Source organism: Podarcis vaucheri, assembly GCF_965113315.1.
Source record: "Podarcis vaucheri genome assembly, chromosome: 11".
NCBI lineage: Eukaryota > Metazoa > Chordata > Lepidosauria > Squamata > Lacertidae > Podarcis > Podarcis vaucheri.
Window position 1 is genome coordinate 18,007,998 of NC_138749.1, and position 26,126 is coordinate 18,034,123.

Consider the following 26,126-nt stretch of genomic DNA (forward strand, 5'->3'; position numbering starts at 1 on the left):
TTTGGCTCCCAAAATATACAGTAAGCAGTAAGAATGAACGGCTGGTATTCAACAAAGTTTTACTCAGAGTAGACCTATTGAAATTACTGGCCTAAATTTAGTCACGTTCATTAATCTCAATGGGTCTACTGAGTAAAACATGAATACCACCCAATATTTGTCCAGTGATATTTTCAACACCCTTCAACTTGCAAGCATGCTAGAAGATATTCAGGTTACAAATGAGTACGGCTTGGCTCCCGAACAAATTGGTTCCCGAACGCAAACCCGGAAGTGTTTCAGTTTGCGAACGTTTTTCGGAAGCCGAATATCCCCTGCGGCTTCTGATTGAGTGCAGCCCATCAGAAGCAGCACCTTGGTTTTCGAACGGTTTTGGGAGTCGAACGGACTTTCAGAATGGATTAAGTTCAAGAACCAAGGTACCACTGTATTCTTTTTTAAACAGGAAAATCAGCAATGTAGGTGAGGCTTAAGTTGAATCTATCAATACTATTTGGTTTATTAATAGAACTTTTTTTAATTAGGACAGCAAATACGTTCATTCTATTTCTTTTTTTAAGGAAAAAACAAAAAAAGTACATGGATCCTGATCATGAATACGACTCTCATTGCATCTTAAGACTATATGCTCTGCTAATTTACTGAATTTTCTGGCATTTCACAATTACACAGCAAACACTGACAAGGGAAGCATGATGTAATAAAGTTAATTTTAATTTCAACCAATATACAGCATTACATTTTAATTTATTAAGATAGTGATTCATATATCCCTTGTTAGATATAAATAATTATACACTGGCAGCAAATATACATCTCACTGTTCATGACTCCAAATCCTGATGCTGTTTACATAGCAGTTATTCCTGTTCCCAATAGGAGAGCAACATGTACCTTAACCATGAATGAGGCATTAACAGGGAAATAAATCAGTGACAGTAGCAAAGACAAGTGTTGCATGATTGCAGAAGCTAAGAAGAAAACTGTATTCTCGCTTATCTGAGTTGAAACAAGAAATCTAAAAATTCTTATAAATACATTAAGTGTAAGGTTCCAGAAAAATATTACAAGTTCAAAAAAAATGGGTCAGCATCACAAATATGTACACCACCATAGAATCTCAACACAGTAACATCCAAGTACCACTAGAATTTTTAGAAACTGTGACTTGAAAAACTACATTCCTGTGCATTATTCTGTTTGGTGGCCTGTTCTGCTACCACCAGTGTAGATAGAGAGTTCTAAGCAAAAGCAAGAATGTTTTCAAAACTTAGGTTTTGGTTTGAAGTTCCACAGCGGTGTATAAAGAGGAAGACACTAGAATCTTGGAAATATTAGCATCATGCAGTTTAAGTCTCGGGGACATCACCCAAGCAGCCTTAGCCTCACTCTGAAAGTGACCTCAGACACAATATCACTGCCCCCCCCCCAAGCCCCAGGCAGCTCCAGTGAGACACAGTGTGTTTCGCGGTAATGTCAGTTCATCTCACTTGAACTGAAAATCATCCCATATCAACCAGTTTCAGCAGGACTTGCCCACCTTAAAGATCTCCAGTAAACCTCTGCTTACCTTCCAAAACATGAGAGGTAAACTACAATTTGGCATTTCACCCATCATCATCCAAATCAAGTACCAGGGAGCTTTCAGAAGTCTCAATGCATGTGTTTTCTTATAACAATGTTTTCATCAGTTGAAAGTTGAGTTGGGGAACCTGTGGTTCTCCAGATGTTGATGGGGCCCCAATCTGCATCAGCCCCAGGTAGCAGAGCTATTGCTCAGGGGTGAAGGGGCTTGTCCAGCAACACCTAGAGGGTTAAAGGCTTCACACCCTTGTTCCAAAGAAATGAACTATTAAAAACATGACATCTCTGGTGCAATATTTCACATATCCCCCACATCAGTTTGCTGATTAGAACTAGTTAACAACATCATTAAAAGTCCCAGCATTTTCAACACGTGAAAATCCTTTTTAATATCATAATCCATTATGTTTTCCATCAGTGTTTTGGAGAAATAAAACATTTAGGGCTTTTTATTTTGAAAAAAATATAGCTTAAAATATGTTCTGTGCCATGTTTAATGGATTAGACGTACAGTACTTAGGATATATGAGGAGCCCACTGATTTTCAAAGAAGTGCATGCACTGGGATTCGGCATCAGACCATTTATTGGATTGAATTCCAACATTTATGAAAGTGAAATCACAGTTAATTGAAGGGACAGATAACATGCTTTCAACAGTCATTCACTTTCAACATATGCATTACTTAAATGACACTTCACTGAAGCTACTATGAATCACATTAACACTGATTTCGCGCACCCCCCCAAAAAAACCCCTAAATCCTAAAATGCTTAACTAAAATGTTATGCGAGACATGGATAAATACCACTACTGTTCCCCCACCCCATTCCTTGTAACATCTGTGCATGACATCACATAGCTGTGTCATGCCTTGTCCTCATGGCCAAGAGCCAATGATGCAAGGCAGGATTGTAGCAATGCACAGTATGAAATCACACATTCTTTGTTTAGGTATGAAGAAGGAGAGTCTACCCATGCCTACTAACATCTAGTTTAAGGACTGCAATCCTGCACAGAGTTAGGCTCCTTAAGTCCTATCAGAATCAATGGAATTTGAACAGCCTGTCTGCAGGATTACAGCCATGCTATTCAATATACAAAGCACTCAAATCCTTTGCGTTCCTAAAATACCCAAGGGTCTTGTAATAGGTTAAAAAGCTCCTCCTCATATATGAAACATGCTGATAAGAAAGAGTGGATATCTGTCCTCGTAGCTTTACAATATATGGTCATGGCCAACCATTAGCCTTCATTTTAAGAAAGCAAGCAAGTGCAGTCCTATATGTGTCTACTCAAAAAGTAAACCCTATTGGGTTCAAGGGGACTTACACCCAGGTGTCCTACGATACTGGCAAACATCCCTCAAAATGACATTTGCTTTTTATTTCCTCCAGCCCCATTTACAGTCACAGATTTCCACCCAGCACTGATGAAGCCCGTTACGTAGCACATTCGCTGCCGTTTCCTGACAGACATTTCTGTTTGGAAAGAGGAAGCATTTATTCTTTTGCAGTGAAAATCTGCGCTGAGTGCAAAAAGCACATGTATCATGAAAATGTGGATTCCTTGTGAAAGGCAATAGAACTGGGTTGCCACCAGTGCTGTTCACTATTAAGGAATCTTACTCTGCAGAGAAGTTCACTTCTTCAAAAGGAAAGGTCCATTTTCATACACTTCAAGAACTATTTGAACAGTGCATTATTTTTGAAGTGATGACTTTGCCTCCAGCAGAAATTAACACTTTGCACAGAGAGAGCCACTAAGTGTGGTTTAGCTGAAATAGATTTTCATCTGCAGCTATTCTACATAAAATCTCTGTGGTATATTTTTTCCTCTTCATTAAGCATGTGCCAGTATCTATGAATTTAAGTCAGTGCTAGTGAACATTTAAGATTCTACTGGGTCTTTCCTATCATGCATGCTAATACCATTCAAATGCATATAAGGCTGACAGAAATCATTCTCGATTCAGATGGTTGATGCGCAGGCATTCCAGATGATGAAGGTATTTTGCAGAGATTTGCCCTTAAATCTCTCCAGCTTTTCCCAAACTTGAGGTGAAGGCCAGTCAATGATAGTCTATGACCTGACCAGAGTGGCTTCTTTAATCACGCCCATGGTTTGAATTGAAGGTAGGCCATGCAATTGCATCAAACTATGACTAAGTTGCACTTAGAATAACCCAGCTGCATTGCGATTTTTTTTTTTAAAGGGCAACAGCCTTCTAAAAAAGAAAAGAAAAAGGGAACAAAGGAAAGGGGACAGAAAGAAAACCCAAATAACCTTCAACATGTAAGAATGGTAACTCCAGCTGAGCCCTACATTTGTTTATTTAAAACTGAATCTACAGTGACGATTGACAGACTGAGAATTATTTCCCTGATTCAATTGTAAAAGACCCAACCGAACGCCTTTATGTATCAGTGGCTGCCGACACACAAGTGAATCCAGCAGAGGATTCTAAGCAAGATCAACACAAGGTCTTCCAGTTCAGAGCAGATCATACCCAGGATAAGACTGACCCCCAATGGCTCACTGCCTAGCATCCCATTCCCATCCTCCAAATCCCTTCATTTCCCTCCCTTCTGGGTCACTCTCTCAGTTGCCATACTGCTCTCTACCTATGGCTCACAATTCCCATATTATGGGGAGGGGCATTCAAGGAGTGGGCAGAGAAGATGGGCAAGGCACAGCTGAGGTGGTTCCAGTTTCAGAAGCCAATGCTCTAGCCCAGCACATACTGGGCAATTAATTACACAAAGTGCATTTTTAAAGGGGGAAAGTTTCTCATTTCCCACATTCTGTTTTCTGTTTTGTAAAGTGAGGTCGTGTTGGTTGCAGAATGCATTACTGAAAGAACATTCACCACAGCAATGGATGCAAGACTGTTGGTTTAGACATCGTCAAATATTCTGCTTCGCGACATTGACAGGTATCTTCCACCAGGCTGGTACCTGTAGATTATAAAAAGAAACTATATGAAGAACCTGTGTTAAACAACTGTAACATATAAAATCTGAAACGGAAGAACGAGCTATAATCTTTAAAAAATTATGCTCTAATTTTGACTTATAAAAGATCCTAAATAAAAGTTAGAATATAATGATGGCTGGAGAGAAAGAATAAGATATTTATAGTTACGTGATCCCTTTGTATTTATTGCTGATTGTATTTACAGTGGTGCCTCTCAAGACGAAAATAATCCGTTCCGCGAGTCTCTTCGTCTAGCGGTCTTTTCGTCTTGCGAAGCAACCCTATTAGCGGCTTAGCGGCTTAGCGCTATTAGCGGTTTAGCGGCTATTAAAGGCTTGGCGGCTTAGCAGCTAAAAGGCTATTAGCGGCTTAGCGGCTTAGAAAAAGGGGGGGAAGCAAAAAAAAATGGCAAGACTCGCAAGACTTTTTCGTCTTGCAAAGCAAGCCCATAGGGAAATTCGTCTAGCGAAGCAACGCAAAAACGGAAAACCCTTTCGTCTAGCGGGTTTTTCGTCTTGCGAGGCATTCGTCTTGCGGGGCACCACTGTATTGCTGAATTTCTCACCTTCCTGAATCGGAGTCAAGAGGATCTTCACCAACTGAGTCAGCATTAAAGTCCAGAGGTTCTGCATCTTGAAGAAGCTCAACTCTGTCCCTTTCATTCCTTCCATTTGATCTGGTGTACTTAGAAGCTACTGCTGAAAGAAGAAAAATATTTTTAAACAAACAAACAAACAAACAAACACATAAATAAATAAATGGTACTGTCAATACGCCATCAGGGTTTCCAAAGCTCAGAGCATATGGCTTTGAGGGGTTAAGAGCAGTTTTTTTTCTCTTCTTCTTCAAATGAGAATGTGTATTTTCCAAAATCAGCACAGCATATCAACTGGCGTTAAGGCAGCACTCAGCACTGGTTCATAAACTTATTTAATTATTTTCAAACTTGATTCCAAGTTGCTCATACTCAAGTCTCATCAAAATCTCTAGGAGGCAGACTAATCCATGTATAGCTGATGGCGGGACCGGAACCAAAATACAGAAGACTAGCCATGATCCTCAGATAAGTAAAGAGGTGGTCAGGCCTGAACTAGCAGGTCACTCCTCACTTAAGAAAGAGAAGAGATCACTTGGCAGGAAAGAGGGGTAAATGCTCTTGTCTCGGTTGCATGATGTTAATACAGAATGTACAAGCGAGGAAAAAAGCTAGCAGGCAAAGGCCCTATCTGGGCTATCCATTGAAAGCAGTATCACACTACTTTAAACAGTCAAAACTTCCCCCAAAAAACAGTGTTAACTATACTTTCCAGAGGTGCTGAGAGTTGTTAAGAGACCTCTACTTCCCTCATAGAGCAACAAATCTCAAAGTTCCCTGGGAAGAGGGAATTGTGGCGGGGGGGGCATAGAGGTCTCTTAATAACTCAGTACCCATTACAAACTCGTTACCTGGATTCCTTGGAGGAAGCTATGTTTGTTTAAAGTGCTAGGATGCTGGTTACACAATGGATAGTATAGCTGCAGCCCAATTTACTGCAGTGCTGGAAAGTACCTAAATCTGAAATATAGAGGAGCACCATAATACCAGTACTACTTCTGTTAAGCAAAAGCCATGGCAAACAAGATAAGCTCTTACATCTAGTTGTATTAGTCTCTGTGAAGCTAGACTCTTTTTGGTCTGCTTGAACATTTCTGTTTCTAGAAGAATCTTCACGGTTGTTCCCATAGCGTTCTTTCCACTCCTGGTCAAAAACAAACCAAACCAAACACATACAACAGATTGTATACATCCTCTAACACATGTAATAGCAGAATCATATTGTTTGACAATTATTCTTATTGCAATGATATTAAATCGCTCTCTCCAATCTTCAGAAAACTTTATAGATCTCCGGGATCCTTATTGGAGATTAGTGGAAAGACTGGCTGGCATAACTGAGGGGTAGACCTGCCTGCTACAAATCTAAAACCTTTCCTGTTCCTTAAGTAGGTCTGTGGTTGAACTCTGTGGGGCGCAACTTCAGCTGATAAAAAATAGCATCGCTTTATTTTAAACCACAAAAGGTGAGCAACTGATGTTCTACACAGAATGCTAGTTTCAAATGTGCAGTAATAACCTGGTGCACTCCTAAATAATATAACTATACAAAGCTAGGCATGCCATCGAGGATAAGGCTACCTGTGACTATAAACCACAATGGCTATGTTCTACCTCCAGTGTCAGAGTCTGCACACTTCTAAACACCAGCTGATGGGGAGTGTCAATTGGAGAGAGTACTGTTGCACTCAGGTCCTGCTTGTAGGCTTTCCATGGACATCTGTTTGGCCACTGTGAGAACTAGGCAGGACACTGGCCTGATCCATCAGGGCTCTTAGGTTTTTAAGTTTAACTCTGCACATAATTGTACTGTGTTTCAATTCTGACGCTGTCTCTTAATGACTAGGGAAAAATAATGAGCTGTTCATATATACCCTTCTCCTGTTTTCACCATCTTCCTGTCTTTGCCGTTTTCTTTTTTCTAAAGAGAGAGAAAATACTTTCATTTACTTTTTATTCCTCAGTAAATTTAATCTGAACTTGTACTTTTCTCTTTACTTAATTTCTATGAATTCATATAAACTTACAGAATTTCAAACAACAATGGTGGTTTTTGCTGGTTTTTCACTTTAACAGTGAAAAAAGACAATCAGAGAAATGGGGGGTGGGGAGAAAACACAAACTTTTATAAAATTCACTTTTTCCTAAACTGCACTTAACGCTTCATATGGTCCTGCACCTTTGAGTTCCAGTGCACAATATACTCATTTTTCCATTAATGCATTATCAGCCCGTCTTCCTTCCCCGACTAACAAAATTAGATAATTCAATCATGCACAAAATGTTTCAAATTTGCAGTAGCCCTGAAAAGTCATTGGTTTATCTTTCTTTTCGCCCAATTTTGAAAGAAGCTTGCAGAGGTGCATATATAGTATTAGGTTACATTCCTAACCTCACTTGTGTGGGAGTAAACTTTACTAAATTCAGTAGGACTCACTTCTGAGTTGACATGGTTAGGACAGTGGTAATAGCTTCCGTCTATTTCCCTACAGTCACTTACAACAGTTTAAAAAAATTAGAAACCATAAAATATTTCTTCTTCTTTTTACCTCTTCTGATTAACTCTTTTCCTTCATCAATTAGGTCTGAAGTCATCTCATTGTCTCCCATGAACTGCTGGAATCCCAAAAGATTCAAACATCGAGTTCCTAAACTGATAAAAGGAGGGGGGAAAGTTCTTTCCATTGCCAAAAAATAAAAGCATAGACAACAGCCGCAAGGTGAGGTGTCACCTACTGCCTTTTGGGGGGTTTGACCTCAATCCTAGGGTGAGATTGGAAGGCAGCTGAGCTTATGACTTCCCTTTCCTGACCCCTCCTCTGCTCTCTCAGCCAGAAAAAGAATAATATAATGAATGAAGGGGGGCACTCCTATGTTCACATAAATGTAAATCCATTAGATGATCCTTGGGGTTCCTTCCAACTCCACAATTCTAAAAAATGTGATTTGGGAAATGTGACCCCACAACTGTTTCTCACTTCTAAAGCAGAAATGAACATAAATTAAGTGAACATATATGGCGCATGTGGGGAAACTGTGGGGTTATGGGGGGGAAATCTGAAGTCCAGTTGAATATAAAAAAATGAAAGGTGAGATTCTTTAAAATCCTTAAAATACATTTTATGCTGAAGTGTATGTACCAAGAACCATCATCAACTTATGAATACCAACAATAGAATACAACTGCTTGAGTCACAATTCGTAAAATATGGGAGAAGACACCAGTTATGGGGTGGGTAGAGTATAGTAAAGGTAAAGGGACCCCTGACCATTAGGTCCAGTCGTGACCGACTCTGGGGTTGCGGCACTCATCTCGCTTTACTGGCCGAGGGAGCCGGCGTACAGCTTCCGGGTCATGTGGCCAGCATGACTAAGCCACTTCTGGCGAACCAGAGCAGCGCACAGAAACGCCGTTTACCTTCCTGCCGGAGAGGTACCTATTTATCTACTTGCACTTTGACTTGCTTTTGAACTGCTAGGTTGGCAGGAGCAGGGACCGAGCAACGGGAGCTCACCCCATCACAGGGATTCGAACCGCCGACCTTCTGATCGGCAAGTCCTAGGCTCTGTGGTTTAACCCACAGTGCCACCCACGTCGGGTAGAGTCTAGCTTGCTCTAAGTTCTATGATACAAATTAATTCTGGTCACTTATTACCTGACTATGAGCTTGTCTTGCATCCCATCTTTTTCTACCCACGCTAACTCAAGAGGCTTACTCTGCTGGTAAACACTAAGCCTGCTATCATAAACAAACTTAACTGGAAGCAGTGTTACAAAAACAAAGGAAGCATAGGTGACTAAGCACTTGAAGGTTGATGCTAACAAAGAAGGTTGGTATTTCTATTACTGTGCAAGGATGGCATCTGTTTTCCCAACCTTTTTGGAAACACCCAAATATACGGGTGAAGGAACAGACTAGCTATTTCAAATATCCCAGCAAACAAAATAAATCTGAATTACTTGTTACTTACCTAAAGTAAGTAGCAACACAAAGAATAACAACCAGCATGGGATAATAGATATAAAATCCGTCTGCAATGAAGGACAACACTTTCATGGATCCCATAATCTGGAAGGCAAAAAGCAACAGTGGTTTAATATGGCGATTTTGATCACCGCTCAGGTGTTTTCTTACTGCAACTTTTAGGCATTAGAACTTATATTGTACTAATATACATCATGCATATATTCCAATCTTCATATGAAAATCACAGGGCAGGTTACCCTTCAAATTAAACCCACAGCCAACAAAAGCAAACAAAGCAGTAACAAAATCAGTAATTAAAACCCCAGATTGCCACTGTAATTAGAGCTATGGAAGGCTAACGAAAATCCTTCAAAGGCTTGGGCTAACAGGTATGTTTTTTTACTTGGCGCAACAGTGCTAAATACTGGTACCTGTTGTGCAATTCCATAATTGGGACATTGTAGTACTACTGGCAGCTACTTACCAAAGAACAAAACTGGATTATAATTTCCCACAGATAACAACCAGCAAGGTTGTTGGTTTTATGGTCTACCTCTTCATAAGCTTGTACCAATACAATCAACTGGAATGGGAGGTCTGATGCCCATTTTAAATACACCAACTCAAAGTACTTTAAAAAAAAAAATTATTAAAGATTTCTTGGTTTGCAAGTGTGTGCAATGTCTTTTTTTTAAGTTACATTTTCTACAGGTCAGTTTAGTTTGTTGAGACATTAGTGTTACATTAGGAAGAAAAGGACGGAAGAGGTGGAGGGGGCCATGGTGGGCGATTAACTTTTTTAAACAGATAGCTTTTAGATGCAGATCTAACAACTTGCTCTGTGCTACCACCTGCTGGCAGAAAAGTGGCATGTTCCGTTTCCATGGCAGTCCCAATGCAGTTCAAGGAGCTGCTGTTAACTACTCAATGCCTCAAATAGGTGGGGGCTGCATATTTCATTGCAATGACCTTGATCTGCTGCAAGTGCCATTTCATTATTCAGATTGGTCTCAAGCTGTGTACAACAAAGGTGCACAGAGGGGTGCTTTTGGTAGTTACCGTCAAACCACTGAACTCTAGAACTAGAATACATTCTTTTGTTGGGGCTGACCTTCAGCAGGAAGGATAAGCCGTCATGGAGCCATTTTGCACATAGTATTTTATTGCACTGGTTTTTATTAAGAATGGGCAGGCTAGAAATCTATGATTATGCTAGATGCCTAATTAAATACAACAAAAAGGGATAGAGCAATCCAAATCATTGCACTGGACTTGGTGTTTGTGTTTATGTTTATAGGCATTCCTCCACCCAACTCTGCTGGCCTCTTGCCAGCCACTACCAATGGAGTAATGCCAGCATCACTTTGCTAATAAAGGGCTCTCTCTTATGCTCTCCAGGACAGGTGTGCCGCTAGGAGATCCCTTCAGGTGGCATTCCAGAGGTGGGGAGTGGCTGAGCTAGCTCAGGATCTATTCAGCTGCCTTTGTGTGGTAAGACCTGAGTGGATCATCCTCCCACTACCCCATATTTCATTCTGCCACTACGTACAGCAGGGCTGTGGGTATGGTCCTGCTGCTCTAAAAAACCCCACAAGTCATTGGCTGGGCTTTGGATTGTAGCTGTAAGTTCTTCCCAGTTAATTCAGTGGAAGAATTGGGCCTCTTCTATTGAGATTAATGGGATTTAAGAGCTTCACCGTGGATGGATGTAATATTATGTAATGTAACGTAATATGTCAGTTACTGCTAGTAGAAACAATGTCCAGCGTAGAGGTACACATATTTGAACTAAAGAAGAGCTTCTATCTGGTACAGTGGTGCCTCGCAAGACGAAAAGAATTTGTTCCGCGAGTCTTTTCGTCTTGCGATGTTTTTCGTCTTGCGAAGCACGGTCCGTCGCAACTGCACCTCTTCAAGCGGCTTTTTTAAAAAAGTGCAAGACCTTTTCGTCTTGCGAAGCAAGCCCATAGGGAAATTCGTCTAGCGAAGCAACGCAAAACCGAAAAACCCTTTCGCCTAACGAGTTTTTCGTCTTGCGAGGCATTCGTCTTGCGGGGCACCACTGTATAAAGCAGCCAAAAGAGAAGTCAGATAAAACCATAGCTGTCAACTTTTCCCTTTTCTTGCGAGGAATCCTATTCAGAATAAGGGGATTTCCCTTTAAAAAAGGGAAACATTGACAGCTATGGATAAAACCCAACAAAGTTGAAATCTTGAGCTGAAATCAACAATATCCAATTGCAGCATTCTTCTTGTGCAATGGACTTCCATGTGCACAAAAGGAATTTTCCAAGCTTCTTCCCAGTGGGGAGACCTTCCAGAGCAGGATGGGTGTGTGTGCAGGAGGCAGGAAAGGACAGACAGAACATCACTTCCGGAAAGTTGGCTCTTACCCAATGAAACTTTCACTTTTGGCAAAACACTTTCAACTTTGATCTGTGAACATCATTTAACATCTACTGTTGAAACGCATTACAGCAAGACATATTCTGTTTACTTACAGATGTATATGCAGTTGGCTGTTCTAAACTCTTTGCAATTGTTGAATCCATATGAGTCAAGCCCAAGAAATTCAGACACAGTGGAGGAGTCAAACGGCAAAACAGCCTGCATGAAAAGAGTTGGCAATTCTGAAGCAGTTTTCTCCTGTATTTGGCATCTCCATCTTCCTTCCACATTACTAAGATCTTATCAACCAACCACATGCTAACTATCAAAACATCTAGGAGCTGTATCTATATTTGTCATGTATGCCTATTGCATGTTTTGAGCACTCTTTGTCATAGATTTCAATGCTTAGGAGTAAACAAAATAGCCAATATTTGTATCTGTTCAACATGCAATTGTCACCAACTATCAGCATTCATATATTGGGGTGGGAATCTACTTGGTTAGTTGGCCTGATGTCTAATTGAGGTCAGGACACTCATTTTCCTTTCCATGGAACTTTATGGATCCTGGTGATCAGCTGATTGGCAGTCCCTGCAAATCCTGCTTTTAGCAGGAAGCTGTGTCTTCACCTGCCTCACATCTGACATCATACATGACATCAAGTGTAGGACAGGTGGGTGTGGCTTGATGGTATCATTGGCTAAATGGGAAGGCCTGGCAGACCTAATTAGGCTAATGGACAAGAGACTTCCCAACACTGATATATTGTATTTGAGGTGAATCAAGGAAGATAGTGTTATCTGGATGTACCTGGGTTATGAACTAAGTATGTTATAGTGTAATTTTTGCATTGCCTCACCTCTATTTAAAGCTATCCAAGAAATACATTAATTAACTACTCACATGCCACTGAAAAGCAAACTATATGCATCCGTCTGATGGTGAGAAGCTAAATAGTAATAGTTGAATACACGGATCCTGAAGACAGTAGAGTAAACACAGATACTGAGGAAAAAGATGGTCAAGAAACAAGCCATCTGCAAAACAGACAAAGATTACATTTACAGTTAAGTAAGTATAAACTGCTTTGTTATCTGCTTTATAAACTGATCATGCATACTTTATACAAAGGGTTATAGCATGAGAACAGACTATGCAAATGCAAAGGTGCAAATAACACTGTTTGTATGATGCACAAAACAAGGGCTGACTTATTCATACTTCTACAGACATATCTTGGATCCCAAACTCCCTAGAACTTGGAAATTTTGGGTCACGAATGCCACAAACCTGGAAGTGATTGTTCCGATTTGCGAACATTTTTTTGGAACCCGAACATCCAACTGGGCTTCTGGAGCTTCCTGCAGCCAATCAGAAGCTACGATTTGGTTTTCGAACATTTTGGAAGTTGAACGGACTTCCGGAACGGATTCCGTTTGATTTCCAGGGTACAACTGCACATTTCTCTGCAAGGTCACAAGTCACTGTACTTGATTGCATGGAGAAAAGTTAGTGAGAATAAGCCTGTACCATGGGATCAGCTGCCAATCAGATGCATGACCATTCTACTTTTTCCCCCTGACAGAAATAGCTGTGGGATCACTATGTACAGACATTTCCTCACTTACATGGGGGTAACATTCCCATGTATTGTGAGGAACACCATCTGAAAAGCCAATCTCCACCCACAAATATCCCCCGAACTCCACCACAATTGCTCCCTCCAAATGTCCTTTCTCAAACTCCAACTCTAAAACGATCAGAAGATACAAGCATTTAAGAAACAAGCAAATTACTCTAGAAGTCCCAAATGTCATTAAGAGTTGATAAACTGACCTCTATGTAGAAATAGTTGTAATTCTTCTCTGCCAGTTTTATGAAGACTGCAAACAGAGACAGAACTGGTCTTGTGCTGAAGAACGTACATTCCGACCATACGACAATGATAGAAAATGTGGCCAAAATAATTGCAAGGATTCTGTGAAACCATGGCCTCAGCAGACACTCCCAGTACCACTCTGGAAAAATATACATGATTACTGAATAAGTTATTAAACGAGGAAATAGCAAGGGAAGGAAACATAAAAATCATTTCAAAGCAGCTCATTTCCTCTAACAGCCGCTGTAGAAATGAATAACTACTATTATGATGAGAAAGAGGACTTTAAATTGGGTACAGGAGAAATGAACAGACATCCTTTTCTTCTGCAGCCTATTATAACTGCTTGTGCATGTGCTGCTGGCACAGGTTGGAATGATCTGGGCAGTGTGCTGTGATGGACTTTAGTTTTTTCTATTTGTTTTCTAGCATTTTGTATCCTATAATATGCAGAACAACACTTACCAACAGTTGGTGTATAAAGATACCGAGCAATCTTGTTTTCAGGTTCTTGAGATGGAAAAGTATGAACAAACTGATGAGTTGCACTGGTTTCATTTTTTGCCACATCCTCCAGGTAAAAGGCTTGCTCTAAAAGAATTCTCCACTGGACCTGCGTACGACGATGCCTTTGAACAGAATAAATTACCTACGGAAACAAAAACAACATTCTAATTATTTACGGCAATAGTTCCAGGGTGGCGGTAGAGAGATAAATAAACAGAACAAATAGCTCAAATATTCCACCAAATGAGGAAAGTACTCCTTCCTTAAATGCAATTTTATTATTATTCTATTGCCTTACTCATATATCTCAAAGTGCTGTACAACACACACACACACACACACACACACACACACTAATGCACACACCAAACTAAAACTGAAAACAGTTTCCCATGCACAGCAATGTCTATGGCCACCAGTTATGTCTTATGAATTCACAGTCCAAAGTTGCAAAGTAGAATTTGTGACATGCCATTAAACGCACAGGGACTTCATTTTCACTGTAATTTTTTTTGGATTTATTAGTCTTTGATTAATTTTCTACTGCCTCCCCTGCAGCACAAGTTTTTGCAACCTCACTGGAAATATTTTTTAAAAAATCAATTATTGGTTCAGATGCACACCAGCTCTATTAGAAAAACAAACTCTTTTGGAATGAGTATACAAACCACGTTAGTTGACTTCAGATGTCTGCACATGTGGATTCACCTAGAAATGGAATAGCTCTACATAAATTTAATACACTTAAGCTATCTTGTTACCTGCTTATGAAGTTTAGCCAGGTTTTTCTCTGTCGGATAAGTATTGGGCCTTTCTTCAAAGTCTTCATAGTCATCCATGTTCCTACCCATTCTTTCCTGATACTCAACAGGGCACTGAAATGAAAAGATAATAGTCTCATCACATATTAACAGCACTACACATCACCACAGCAAAGCTAGCCTGAAACCCTCATAAGTAGCAGCTGAAAGGACACTCGCCTCCTTCCTTTTTCTAGGCCAAGACTTTCCAGCCAGAAAGAGAGTAGGGGTTGCCTCTCATCTTCTCCTCCTGACCCTCTAAAATGGCAGCAGGAGCCAGAATAGCTCCCTGTTGAAAAGAGTGTGTTATAGGATAGCACCATTTAAGCCAGAGAAATTTCTGTGATGAGTGCTGCAGCACTCTTCTTGGCTGCAAGTGTTTGCTGCTGAGACGGGGTAATAACAGGTAACAGCGATGCAACAGCTTTTTTGTGATTTGATTTTTGCTGCAAAAGCTGTCGGGAGGGGGACAGAATATTAAATCAATAAATGGAAAAACTCTACTTTCCATTCTTCCACACATTTCCCAATTTATTGCTGCTTCTAGGGGGCGCTGTGGGTTAAACCACAGAGCCTAGGACTTGCTGATCAGAAGATCGGTGGTTCAAATCCCCGCGATGGGGTGAGCTCCCGTTGCTCGGTCCCTGCTCCTGCCAACCTAGTGGTCGAAAGCACGTCAAAGTGCAAGTAGATAAATAGGTACCACTCCGGCAGGAAGGTAAACGGTGTTTCCGTGCGCTGCTCTGGTTTGCCAGAAGCGGCTTAGTCATGTTGGCCACATGACCCGGAAGCTGTACACCGGCTCCCTTGGCCAATAAAGCGAGATGAGTGCCGCAACCCCAGAGTCGGCCACCACTGGACCCAACGGTCAGGGGTCCCTTTACCTTTTCCTTTACCGCTGCTTCTGCACCGTGATTGACTGATTGATTTAGGACAGACCCCAGCCAGTCAAGCTGACAATGTCATGGCATAAGGGAAAGAGGAGGGAGCAAACTCCTTGCCCAGGCAACTAGGCTGACAAGCCTTGCCATGCTGAGTGGTATTTTCATGACCCATGACAAAATGTGATATTCAATAATATTGCAAAGATCAATTTGTTACCTTTTTTAATATTGTGTCCACACATTTTCTCAAAGGGTGGTTGTATTTGAAGCTTTCATTAACTTTGCGAACCTCCTGTTTAAGAGAGAGACCAGAAACACTTTTTAAAAGTATAAGGTATAGTTGAGTCCCCGCCCCCACTTTCAATTCATGTGCAATTCAGCAAGATGCAACGCTGCTAAAGTTAAAAATATTTTCAAAAATAAGATTGCAGTAGGACTTCTATCAAACTGCCAGCAATGCATTCTTATTTATGACTTCATTTCATCCTGGTGGCAAAAAGTGGTGGAAAAATGGTGGCGAAGGAGATGGGCAGGGGGACACACAACTTGGCCGCTTTTGGCTTATGAAACAAACTGGAATATCAAACCATCGGGGAGCAGGGAATTCCCCTTGCATAAGCAAAGCATAGGATATAATTTTTGCTCTAATGTACCGTAATTTCCAAAGCAAATGAGGGTCTTAACTACCATCCACACTTAGGTTGCAGAATTAACTTGCCTCCATTATATCCTCCAAGTTTTCTTCTGCGTCTGCCTTCTCAGTCATCAGTTTAGCAGCCTTGAAATAAGTCTTCATAAGAAGGTAACCTTTCTTTGCTCCATTCCAGTGAGAGCGTGGAATTTCAACCAGGCCATACCCTAACAGCAGCACCAAAAGGAAAAGGCCCCAGGTGTTGGCAGCAGCTATTCCAATTGTCTGAAGTTGACTCCTAACATAGAAATAAGTACTAATGATCTTTATGCAAACAAAGCTTACTCATATATTTAAAAATAGAAATTCGCTCTCTCCCCTTTATTTTTTAATTTAGATAAACATTTCTTTTGCAGATGACCCTCATTATGTGTGAAGCATTAAATCAGAGATGGGGACCCTTTTGCCCACTAGGCCTACCATAACTGTTGATCTGTGAGGCAGTTTCCCACCAGCTGTGTCCACCTGCTCCACACTTGAACTTTAATAATAATACCCCACTCATGTCATATGTAAGGCCACGGACTTAGAGGAACAATTAGGAGCCTTATAATGTGTTTCTGAGTCTTCTTTTGTGTCTGGCTTGCATTTGGCTCCCTTTGAATTTGGCAAACAATGATTAGAGCTCCTGAGTGGAGTTGATCCCTGCTGAAAACAGAGCATGCCATCAGCACTGAAATGAAATTTCAGGGGCAAGGGGAGTGGCAAAACTTTGGCGAGGCCCAAATTAGCTTTTGGTTCCCAGTCTGACAATTTCTGAAAAAATCCAATTTTATGAAAATACTATATGTATTTCACTATATGTGACATAAAATATGTCCTCTAAATATAACCCCATAACCTAGATTTAAATCAACTGTGTACTAAAACAAAATCCTCAATATATAAAGATCTGAAGTATAAAAGTGTATGGCAAATCTTACCATTGCAGGTTGAACTTTGGATTTATAGCCACATATATTAAGAATGCTCCAAATATCAGAAGGTATGTCCCATAGTAGATTGCATTTTCAATTAGTGCTGTTTTAATCTTTCCAGTAATGGAAAAGCCTCCTGACCTAGCATATGACTGCATAAAGGGTAACAGAATCCTAGAAGCAAACAACAAAATTAATGAACAAAACCATTTCATTTTACCTATCTACTATTCATTTGTTAGCATAACATGTCTGAAACAAAACATAACTGTAGGCCTTGGAAAAACAGTGGCTATAACTTCTGAAATCTCATGGACTACATCTCCCATCTGCCCCAGCCAGCATGGTTAGGGATGTTGAGAGCTATAGTCCAGCAACATCTGCAGGGCACTATATTGGCTAACCCTGGATTAAAGTAACCAAAAGTTCTACATGAATGGTCAGCCACCAAGTACTACATATTAAACAATACTAAACAAAATGTTTTTCCTTTGAATGTATTCATTTGAGCTGTTTCAAATATTCCAGAAGTTTCTCCAGTTCCTTACCATGTTAAGAACTGTGATGTCCAGTATACCACCCGCCAAAATATTGGCATAATTCCATCAGGAATATAACTCCATGGTTTGAAACATTCATGTTTTCTGTAAAGAAAGAAGGGCAGATTTACGTATAACAAAGAAGAAAGCATCATTTTTTTCTCCTAAAGTCATGTTTAGTTGTTACAAAAAAAGATTGTGTTATTGCAAAGTAACATTAATTATTTTGTTCAGAAAATCACAAATTAGTCAGAAACGGAACACTGTGATATTCAGAAATCCATGCTGCTTTGTTTTTTTAAAAAAACCCAGAAACAACAATCATAGAAGCCTTTTTAAAAAGGCCGAAGTAATTCACATAATGGGCACTATTTAAAAGTCATGAAAGCAATACATGCAAATTAAATTGATTTCTCTGAGTCAAGCTGAAGCGCAGAATAACACCTCGGCTATAATTATTCCATCATCACACATGAATGCAAATTTCCACCCTTCTCAATATGGGTTATACATCATAACTTGTGGATTATTCAGGCTTTACAATGATTCTTTAACTTCAATCTTCTTCCTAAAATGCATGCCTATCATGTGTCATACGGCAGAGGAGGAATCAGAGAAGAAATTTGGTTCACAGTGATCCAGTGCCTACTCTGGCTTCCCACAGGTTTGCAGGTAATCTTACTGGCCAACTAAACCTACAAGCAACTGATGTCAATGAGCTTCAATGTGCCAAAGGCTTTGCAGGCTATAAAGATTGCCTCCCTCCCACTATATATCCCATCATAATCATTAAGAATGGCATTTTGCTGCCTAGATCTCTTAGGTGCAGAGCATTTTCAGTAGCTACTCCACAAACTATAAACTGACTCTTCCTAGAGGGACACCAAGATAATCTTAGGCATTTGTGAAATGCTATGTGATATCTTTCCACTTTAGGATGTGGTAGTTAGGAAATAAGCCAGGGGAAGAGGGAAGGGATACTCTGACTAAACGTTCCCACCCCCCACCCAAATTTTCCAGTTAGAGCAGTACTTGAAATAATACAACTTCTAAAGCACAACCAGATTTTAAAATGCATAGAAACCTTTTAAAATGAGAGGTTTACCCTTTTCTCATTTGTATATTGATGACGACTTTCAGTGCCCATGCCACACAGAAACTGAACTTTAGAAAAGAGTAGATCTTTTACTTGTTTCATAAAGTAACTAAGGCATTTTCTAGTCACAGAAGAGAAGTAGTTTAAGATTGCTGTGCATGAGAACATAAGTACCTTGGAGCAGGAGTAGTGTGTGAAACATTACTGGTGGTACTTTCAGGTGGACTAGAATTCAGATTAACCTTGCATCGATTGTATATAGTCTAGAGGACAACAACAAAAAAGAGTCAGCCATTAGAGAAAAGTGCAATAATATTTCTGGGTGGGGGGAAGGGTTATAAAGAAGTCTGCTAATTTAGTTGCATATTTAAATCTAATACAGGCAACTCCCCATTAATGCATGCTCTATTTGCACGTGACTGTGCACACATGCAGTGTTGGGATCCCGGAAACATCTTGGAGAGGAGTCCTAGCTTGTAAGAAGACTTTTCCCAGAGGACATCCTCTTCAGGCTATGGGGAGGGTCTTCTCACAAGAAGGCTTCCCCACCTAACTGCTGACATGTGTGGTAGCGCAGCAGCAGTTGCTTCCCCACCGATCAACTGTGTGAGAGCCACAATGTCCGTCCGCTCACACGCAAGAGCCAGGAGGACAGGGTGGCTCTCACACAGCTGATGGGTGGTGAAGGTTCTTCCCCACTCATCAGCTGAGCTGATACACGCAACTCCCCATTTTACGAGACTTCGCATATGCGCATGGGGGTTCGGAATGTAACCTCCATGTAACTGGGGAGTGACCTGTACTCATTTTCACTATAAGGTCAAATAAATTAGCTTTACTTATAATGCACCATTTCCAGGTATTTTTTTTACAGCCATGTATTAGCATAGAACAAGCATAAGCAAACTCGGCCCTCCAGATGTTTTGAGACTACAATTCCCATCATCCCTGACCACTGGTCCTGTTAGCTAGGGATGATGGGAGTTGTAGTCCCAAAACATCTGGAGGGCTGAGTTTGCCTATGCCTGGCATAGAAGGAATCCACTGATCAGAGCAGCAGAGCATGGGTCTGCATGTCCAGATCTGGTCCTGTTTACTGTGGATCATAACCATCAGCAGTCATGCTCATGCTGGGGAAGCTTCCTACATGCAAGCAACTTGTCAGAATGGGGAGGGCCTCAAGATGGGTCAAGGCCTTACTATAGGCCATGAGTGGCATTTCTAGGAACAAGAGAGCAGCTGTGCTCCTCTAGTGCTAGTTCAAATTAGTCCTGGCAAAAAGAGGGTAATGAACACTGCTGGAGAGCTTCAAAGAGGTAGGGCTGGGGAAAGCTGGGGAATTGTGCCTCATTTTAACCACTGTAACTTTTGTTGCATAACAGCTACAAAAGGGCTGGGGGGCTGTAAATACCAACGATCAAAATGGAGCCAAGCTGAAATTTCATTTTAGACAGAGCAATGGCATATAGCGGATGTCCTAATCCTCACTCGTTTATTTTTAATTGTTTCCAATATTGCCTGCTGACAAAGGATTATTTTGAAAATCAAAGCTTTTATGCAACTTGATACAACTTTTTAGAAGTATCAGTACTGCCCACTTAATAAAAGAAAATCTGCCACTCCTACCTAGAACACTTTATGCATAATAATCAACTTTCATACAAAGTGGGGAAATAAAATGAAATTCCTTACCGTTGTGACATCCAAAGGCAATATAAATACTATGAGAAAACAGAGATGCCAAGCAAGTAGGGTAGCTACAATCACAAGCTTGTGCTGTTTTCTGAAGTCTCCATACCGATGTAGTATGATTAATGCCAGAAAGAAGACAACTACTATCTCAATGCCCAAAGCTGCACCACTCATTATTGTCTGCTGACTCCAACCAGGTCGTATAGCTCATCTATAATAATGTCATAGCTATAATAAAAACAAACAATGTTTAATTAAGTTCTCTGGTCGATGATTTGCAATAAACATCCTGGCTGCATTCAGATCACAACTTGGATTAATAGATATGAATTAACCATATGGCCATGCATGCAGTCACTTTGCTACTCCCTTCACACAAACAAACATGGAAGTCTCCCGTTACCTATAAGTTCCCTGTTTTATCAGAACCAGAAAATGATGATTAACAACTTTAGATATTAAGTCGACTGCAAACCATGGCTTAATGTCCTGGCTTGTTCTGTACCAGTTAATCATCACTGTGTGCACCCACCACAAAATACAGGTCTACTTTGAATCCTAGCTATTTCAGATGAAATGCTAAGGAAATGAAGAGCAGATGGCCATAAATACATCAAAGTACCCCAAAACCCTTTGCAGTCAGTTGATTTCATTGTTTGCCTAGTATTTAGTTTTGGACCACAATCTAAAGTGCTTTTTTTAAGGCTTAACTCATAGCTCTTGCCAATTTGACTTTGGGATGTGTATGATTGTGCTCTTAATCTGCATTTTGTCTGTTAATTCTCTCCCACGCTGCTTTACAGCACTTTAATTTGATTTCAAGTCATCTTACATTACGATGAAACAGTAACAATGCCTTCAGAATGGCATTAATAGCCTTTAAGTGCAATTTAAGTCTCTAAAAACACTCACCCTGGCTATGGAAGTATGTTTGAAAATAAGCAGCATCACTAGAAGTCCCCTTCTATACATGTTTATTCTACTTGGCTTGGGGTACCTTGCAATTCCCTGTCAGCTGAAGGAGTGGCCAATTTAAATGATAGAAAGGCAGAACAGATGGAACATGCACTCTCTCCCAGTTTCTTACTCAAACCCACTTATTTTTAAGCTGTTCTTCTTCCAGCAAGGCTACTTCCTGTTTCAGAGCCTAGCTAGAGGGAAAAAGGTTTTCTAAAAAGTAAGAGGGGTGTATAGGTTAAGCAAGGGTTCAGATTCCCGGCATGGTGTGCTCCAATCATCCCTCACTGCTTTATCTGGATTGTGGAAATAGACTTTATTCTATGTTCAGCATGTTGCCATCATATCCAGGTTGGCCCCCAAGAATGCTGTATAAACCTGAGTGGCTAACCTGTGGCCATCCAGATGTTGTTGAATACCAGCTCTCATCAGCTTCAGCCAACATGGCCAACAACCAGAGATAACAGCCCAACATCATCTGACAGGTCACAGGTTAGTCATCCCTACTCTGAACTTCAACATTGCAGACATACACGAGAGCGGAAAGAGTGGGAAATAGTTCATCTAAAGTGTAATGCAGGTTGAAGGCAGTACTGGAAGTTACAAAGAAAGCAATTCTGGACAATTTCCATAATTAAAATATGGTGTTCAAACATTTTCCAAACAGCTTCAGACCAGGATACCTAAAGAACTGCTTCCCACCATAGTAGCATGTTTACTCTCTGAGATTGTCTGAAGAGGCCCTATCACATATCCTGTTAATATCTGAGGCTCATTTGACAAGAATGTGTAGTAAGGCTTTCCCTGTTGCTGTGCTCAGGTATCAGAATGCCTCAGGAGATCCATTTGGCTCCCTTCCCAGTGATAGTCTGATCAAGACAGAAAACCTTTGGTTTTTTAAGATGCTTCGATTTCTGTTCCTAACTTTTTTCCTGTTGTTATTTGCTTTAGATTTGCAGTGGATTTTCTGTTTCTTTTTAATGTTTACATTTTACTGAATTTTTCAACAGCCCAAAGTTGTTTCCACCTGTCAAAGCTTATTAAGTCATTATGCAATGACTGCAAATTGCAGTTATATAAACAAGGCATACTTGGGTGTACAAAGGCAGAATTTACATGAAATATTAAAGTCTGGTAACATATTTTTACTCTACCATTTTTACAGCACAACGAAAAGGTGATGCAAAAATGCTAAAAATATATTAACAACCTTCACAATGGGATGTGTTCAGTGAAGGTTAAGTGATTGAAAGCTTTCTGAATTGTAGGGTGAAGATTTCAACACTCCTTACCTGTATATAGGCTTTCCATGCTTGTGAAAAGGGAGTATTATAAACACACATGAAAAAATTGCTAAAATTAGACCCTATTCCCATTCTTTTATTTCTGTTCTGTATTAAACAACTAGCCTGCCAAGCTATAGGCAACCACGAATTCCATAGAAGTGAGTGAGCAGCTGTTTGGCAGAGGAAAAGACAGATTGCTTCATCCTCCTTCTGCCAGCAGGCCAGACAGAAGGCAATTTTGTTTACTAGCTTGCATTTACTGCCTGGGGAGAAGGGGATTCTGCTCCTCCAGTAAGAAAAGTCAGGCAACTAGCCTCTTGGACGACTTCGGAAAAGGGTGCAAGCTAGTAGCCTTTGGCAGCTTTATTTATCAGGCTGTTTTAGTCCCCTCTGGACTTCCAATATGACATGTTTAAACTGAAACATCAAATTCCATGAGACCAAGGCAGCATTCCAAAGGGGCATATTTATCTACTTTTCATATGGTTGTCCAATTTCCTGCCTTTCAGAAGATGCTCCTTAAGTTTCTCTGATCTGGGGAAAGGACTTTTCAAAGGGAGCATTTCCCTCCTTCTTTGTGCCAGAACCTCTCCTTTAAAAATTCACTAATGTTTAGGTTAGCTTTTCTCCTATGTATACGGAGGGAGCTTTTACATGGGAAGAACTACAGGGAAAATAATATGACCCACTTCCCCTAGTGCCTGAAGTGGTAAAGTTAGAATTTGACCTAATGTTTTGTAGGACAATCTTCTATGCTTGGCCTAGGCAAGCTACAGAACGAGGGAGTGGATTGTGTGGCAGCAGAATAAACTGTGCTATTTTGGAGTACTGATAGAGGGAATGCCATTTTTAAGAGATCCATCATGCTATTATGTATCCCCCTACAACTAAAAAGTTAAAAGCACCATGGATAAAAGTTCAAGCTTACACTGCATACCTGCTCCAGAAGCTGGAGCCAAACATTTTGGTTTTCTACTTGTGGGAAGCTGGTGCCAAACATTTTGCTCTGGTTTCATTTGAACCACATCAGCGAGGCTGATCGGTGGGGTCTTGTCTTCTGGGCAGCCCAGGACTTCCATACACACTGCCCAGGCTTGTGCCCCAAAGAGGTCACTTCAGTACTGCTAATTGGGGGGTGGTACTGGGTTATTGAGGGGTGTTATCGGGTTATTCTTCTTATTTTGATTTTATATATTGTGATCTTTTCTGTGAACCGCCCTGAAACCTCCAGGTATAGGGTGGTATATAAATTCAATAAATAAAATAAATAAAAATAAAATAATGCCGCTGTTTGACTTCATCCCTGGAGAAGCACTCCATTGTCTCTCGAGACAGATGGATGCCAACAATATATTGTTACTATCACTATTATTAATCACCCTTCACCCTAAATCCACAGGGTGGTTTGCAACATAAAACCTGGGGGGGGGGGGTGTGGATTCAGAAATTTAGCAGGCAAGAGGCACAACCCATTTTGCTGCAGAGTGGCTGGTGTGTCCTTATTTTTAGCTATTAGAACTGTTCTCTCTGTTGCAAAGGCTGTCAGGAGACAATACATACCAGACGTTCGCTACCAGAATTTAGAGTGGCCATACACTCTGTATTATTATTATTATTATTATTATTATTAATAATAATTTAGATTTATGTACCGCCAGTCAATCAGAAGAACACAGGGCGGTTTACAAGAGTACAAAATGAAAACACAAAATACACAACAACAACAACAACAACAACAACAACAACAACAACAACGCCCCCTCCCCTAAGCACAGCTCATCTACAGTGTTTTGTACACCTGACTCTCTCTTTCTGGCGCACATTCACAGGACCACGAAGACGAGGCAGCGAAGCGGTGCCCCGAAGCCCACAGGGAGAAAGCAGGCTGAGCGGGTGGCAGCCTCCGCCGCTATGATGGATGGGACGCATCCAGCTTAAGACTCGTGGCATCTGTTTTCCAGATTTGGGGAGAAACGTCTCTTCCCACCTCGGGAACTTACTCAGCGCTGGCGGGGCGAGGCCTCTCCCGGCTCCATCGTCCGCCGCTCGCCTCTCAGCTGAGCCACTTGCTCCGGCTCCGGCCTCCGCCAGGTTACCGCGCGACGAAGCGGCCCCGTCTCCCGAGTCGGCTTCCCCTCACAGCAGCCTCCCGCGTCTTTCGGCGGACTCTCCTCAGGCACCAGGCCCGGCTCTCGTCAGCGGAGCAGTAAAGCCGGCTGCCGGCAGAGCCACGGCCGCGCCTGACATTTCCTGCTTCGCCCAATCGCTCGCCGCCGCCTTCTCGTCACGACTCGGCCTCAAGCCCGTGAGGAAGTATGGGTAAACGGGAGAGAGAGGGAAAAAATCAACCCACACAAATATACTTGGGAAAAAATAAAAACCCTTTCACAGCACGGGACTACAACACCCAGGAGCCATTGCGGGAGCTCCCCTGCTGTGCGCATGCGCAAGGAGTCTTACGCCCGTTCGGTTATGTAATAGGACTACAATGCCCAGGAGCCACCGCGAAAGCTGTTGTTGATGATGCCGTACCTATTTGTATTTGGTTTACTACGGCTGCAGCAGCCCTAAGCACGCTTACTTGAGTGTAAGCCCCATCTGAAGTGAACGTGGCTTGCTTGTAAGGTGTGCAGAGGGTGGCCATATGTCATAGATGCTTGAGTTGACATTCCAGCATTGCAGGGGGTTGGACTAGATGACCCTTCCAACTTTACAGGTCTAGGATTGCACTGTGAGGCTGCAATCCTATGCGCATTTAACCTGGCAGAAAGCCTTGCGTGACATGCATGGGAGACTGCGCTGCTATTCCTTGCTTTCAAGCTGAATGCCAAAAGTGCATCTTCAGCAAAAGCTAAAGATCTGTGTGGCAAGAGCATGTTGTTGTTGTTTAGTCGTTTCCGACCCTTCGTGACCCCATGGACCAGAGCACGCCAGGCACTCCTGTCTTCCACTGCCTCCCGCAGTTTGGTCAAACTCATGCTGGTAGCTTCGAGAACACTGTCCAACCATCTCGTCGTCTGTCGTCCCCTTCTCCTTGTGCCCGCCATCTTTCCCAACATCAGGGTCTTTTCCAGGGAGTCTTCTCTTCTCATGAGGTGGCCAAAGTATTGGAGCCTCAGCTTCACGATCTGTCCTTCCAGTGAGCACTCAGGGCTGATTTCCTTCAGAATGGATAGGTTTGATCTTCTTGCGGTCCATGGGACTCTCAAGAGTCTCCTCCAGCACCTTAATTCAAAGCATCAATTCTTCGTGGCAAGAGCATATTTATATTTATATTCAAAAAAACCATGTCTTATTGTTGCTGGGGAGCAGGGACGCATATGGCAGCCCATTGGTTTTGTTTATTTAACGTTTTTAACAGATA

The 26,126-nt window shown here is 41.3% G+C and overlaps 1 protein-coding gene across 2 annotated transcripts; it reads right to left on the reverse strand.

The window, feature by feature from the left end:
- Positions 1-693: 693 nt before the first annotated feature.
- LMBRD2 (LMBR1 domain containing 2) lies at positions 694-25,190 on the reverse strand. Of its 2 annotated transcripts, none has more exons than XM_082241944.1 (18): positions 24,763-25,190; positions 20,520-20,747; positions 19,002-19,090; positions 17,741-17,836; positions 17,199-17,366; positions 16,303-16,513; positions 15,802-15,876; positions 14,662-14,775; positions 13,859-14,042; positions 13,351-13,532; positions 12,418-12,551; positions 11,625-11,730; positions 9,128-9,225; positions 7,705-7,808; positions 7,030-7,076; positions 6,194-6,299; positions 5,126-5,255; positions 694-4,541 (listed from the first exon to the last, which is right to left on the reverse strand). In XM_082241944.1, exons 2-18 carry the CDS (start codon positions 20,691-20,693, stop codon positions 4,481-4,483), a joined length of 2,079 nt encoding a protein of 692 aa, XP_082098070.1. In that variant the 5' UTR covers positions 20,694-20,747; positions 24,763-25,190; the 3' UTR covers positions 694-4,480. The 2 variants fall into 2 exon arrangements, with proteins under 2 accessions (XP_082098070.1, XP_082098069.1); XM_082241943.1 differs by having other exon boundaries at positions 5,126-5,258.
- Between the last annotated feature and the right edge of the window lie 936 nt (positions 25,191-26,126).